Source organism: Anneissia japonica, unplaced genomic scaffold (assembly GCF_011630105.1).
Source record: "Anneissia japonica isolate Jap-2015-1 unplaced genomic scaffold, ASM1163010v1 scaffold456_len727751_cov192, whole genome shotgun sequence".
In the NCBI taxonomy this organism is placed as follows: Eukaryota; Metazoa; Echinodermata; class Crinoidea; order Comatulida; family Comatulidae; genus Anneissia; species Anneissia japonica.
Window position 1 is genome coordinate 666,413 of NW_022713155.1, and position 2,070 is coordinate 668,482.

The 2,070-nt window shown below is 35.1% G+C and overlaps 1 protein-coding gene across 2 annotated transcripts in view; it reads right to left on the reverse strand.

Annotated features, from left to right (window-relative positions):
- LOC117108271 (sorting and assembly machinery component 50 homolog B-like) overlaps window positions 1–1,996 on the reverse strand; it is a 9,709-nt gene extending 7,713 nt beyond the window's left edge. Inside the window, exons 1-2 of one of the 2 annotated variants that reach the window (XM_033250244.1) lie at window positions 1,674–1,996; window positions 474–569 (exon numbers count right to left, since the gene is read on the reverse strand). In XM_033250244.1, the coding sequence (XP_033106135.1) occupies window positions 474–569; window positions 1,674–1,832 (255 nt within the window). In that variant the 5' untranslated portion in view covers window positions 1,833–1,996. The remainder of the gene's footprint in view (window positions 1–473; window positions 570–1,673) is intronic. The other variant, XM_033250245.1, reaches the window with a different exon arrangement.
- Between the last annotated feature and the right edge of the window lie 74 nt (window positions 1,997–2,070).

Here is a 2,070-nt window from a genome sequence, read left to right on the forward strand (position 1 = left end):
AACAAGGATATGCCCACACCTCTTATCTTTAAGTAAGTAATATTGATGAACTTTGAAAGTGCTGTTTCTACATCTGTTTATTTTTTCCTCTGTTTTTTTTTTTGGTGAGAGTGGTTCATAATAGCTGGGGGTGATCAATTTTTACACTCAATTCATACAGAATAAAACAATAGAAAATACAATAAAAACACCTATAAAGCTGATTATATTAAATATTTGAAACAACTAAAAATATAAATCAAATTATAAATTGAATATATAAAGATATAAAACAATAATACATTATTAAGGAACTCCAAAAATATTTTATACGTTATCAAGAATACTATCAAAATAAATTGATATGAAATATTTTATTTAGTCCTGATTACCATTATAAAATACTGTAAATAAATTCTATAAAAAATAAACGAATGGCAAAGACTCACTAGGAAAATTACACCTTGATAAATGCTTAAATGATAAGGACTTACAGGAGTTGTACCCTTGAATACATGCTTCTGCACACGAGGGTGATGGTGTTCGGATTCCATTGTGTCCGTGGGTGGTGGTAACATCGACGATGGCTCCTGAATTTCAATAAAGGGCATAACATTCATATTATCTCTTGATCATTTACAACTTAAAAGTACTAATATCAAGAACTCACAGAGTTGTGAAGAATAAATTTTGATCAAGATCATATACCATATAAATGATTCACAAAAAGAAAGGAAATGCACTCCCTCACCATCATAATAAGAATATGATTATTAATTACTATTAATACACCTTTTTCACGCTCCGGTAGACATGTTCGACCGATGACAAAAAATGCTGAGCAGTGAAGTGTAACCAACAGAAATAACACCGCATTTCAGCTATATTTTTTGGAGGTCGTATTACTTAAAAAATAAAAAATCCTTAATGGAGGGTCGTATCAACGTAATTTTTTGACATAAGTTTTGACAGACTAAACAAATTTTCAATTTTTAAAAATTCATACAGTACGTAGATCTATCCTTTGCGAACATTTTAAGGAAAAATAAAGCTGATACGACCCTCTGTTAAGGAGTTATGATTTTTTAACATCACCTCCGAAAATATGGCTGAAACGCTATGTTATCTTTGTTGGTTATGCTTCGCTTCTCAGCATTGTCTGTCATCGATCTAACATGTCTACCATACTGCAGCATGAAAAAGGTGTATTACAGAAAGAGCAGCTGAGTTATGACAAGAACTAAAATAAAATGGGACTCGGGAGTAAAGTAAGGATGTACTACATGTAGGCTGCTCCAAACCTGGGTACATCTTTCTGTACAATGTCAGGTCTAGGCATACTGTTTTAGAGGCCCTACACAGTACGCCGACTAGCCCACTCCAGGTGAGCGAGACCTAGCCGGTCTAAGTCCCCTAATTCCCTAGCCTATCACTAGAGGAGAGCCAAACGCTAGGCCTAGGGCCTAGGCTAGCCTCTAGGCTAGTCTGGCTAGGGAGGCCGGCCTAATAAGACCCTACTAGCTAAGCTAGGCTAGGTCAGCTAGCTAGGTCAGGCCCGGTCCCAGGGCTAGTTAATTTTTAAAAAGAGGCAAAATTTTTAAAACCGATATTTCTGTGATGTAATTGTATTAGTAATGAAACAATTTGCATATATGAGGGTATGCTTTCTAGTTATAAAATTCAGTAAATCATACCTTCGCATGGACAGTTCCCATGTTTTTTGTAGGCGACCTGTGTAACGCTTCAGTTAACAAAAGGTCAAAGTTTTCAGAGGTCAACAGCGTGACCACACCGTCGTAGCATTTATGCGCGCTTGTGTAGATTTTGTAGCATAATTTAGACCCCTGTAGCATTTAGCATTATGCTACGCATAATTTTACCAAAACGTAGCATAATGTAGCATAATTTAGGTTGACATTGACAAACATTTTAAATAAAATTATAAATATTGGTAATAAAATATGTTAGTTCCAAAATCAAAGGTTGCTTTGTTTTACCACTCAATAAAAACCAAAAATTATATCCTAGAGCCGCCACTGACCCCGACTGCAAGCGGCGCAAAAACGTCATGTCAATAATATAATACCCATT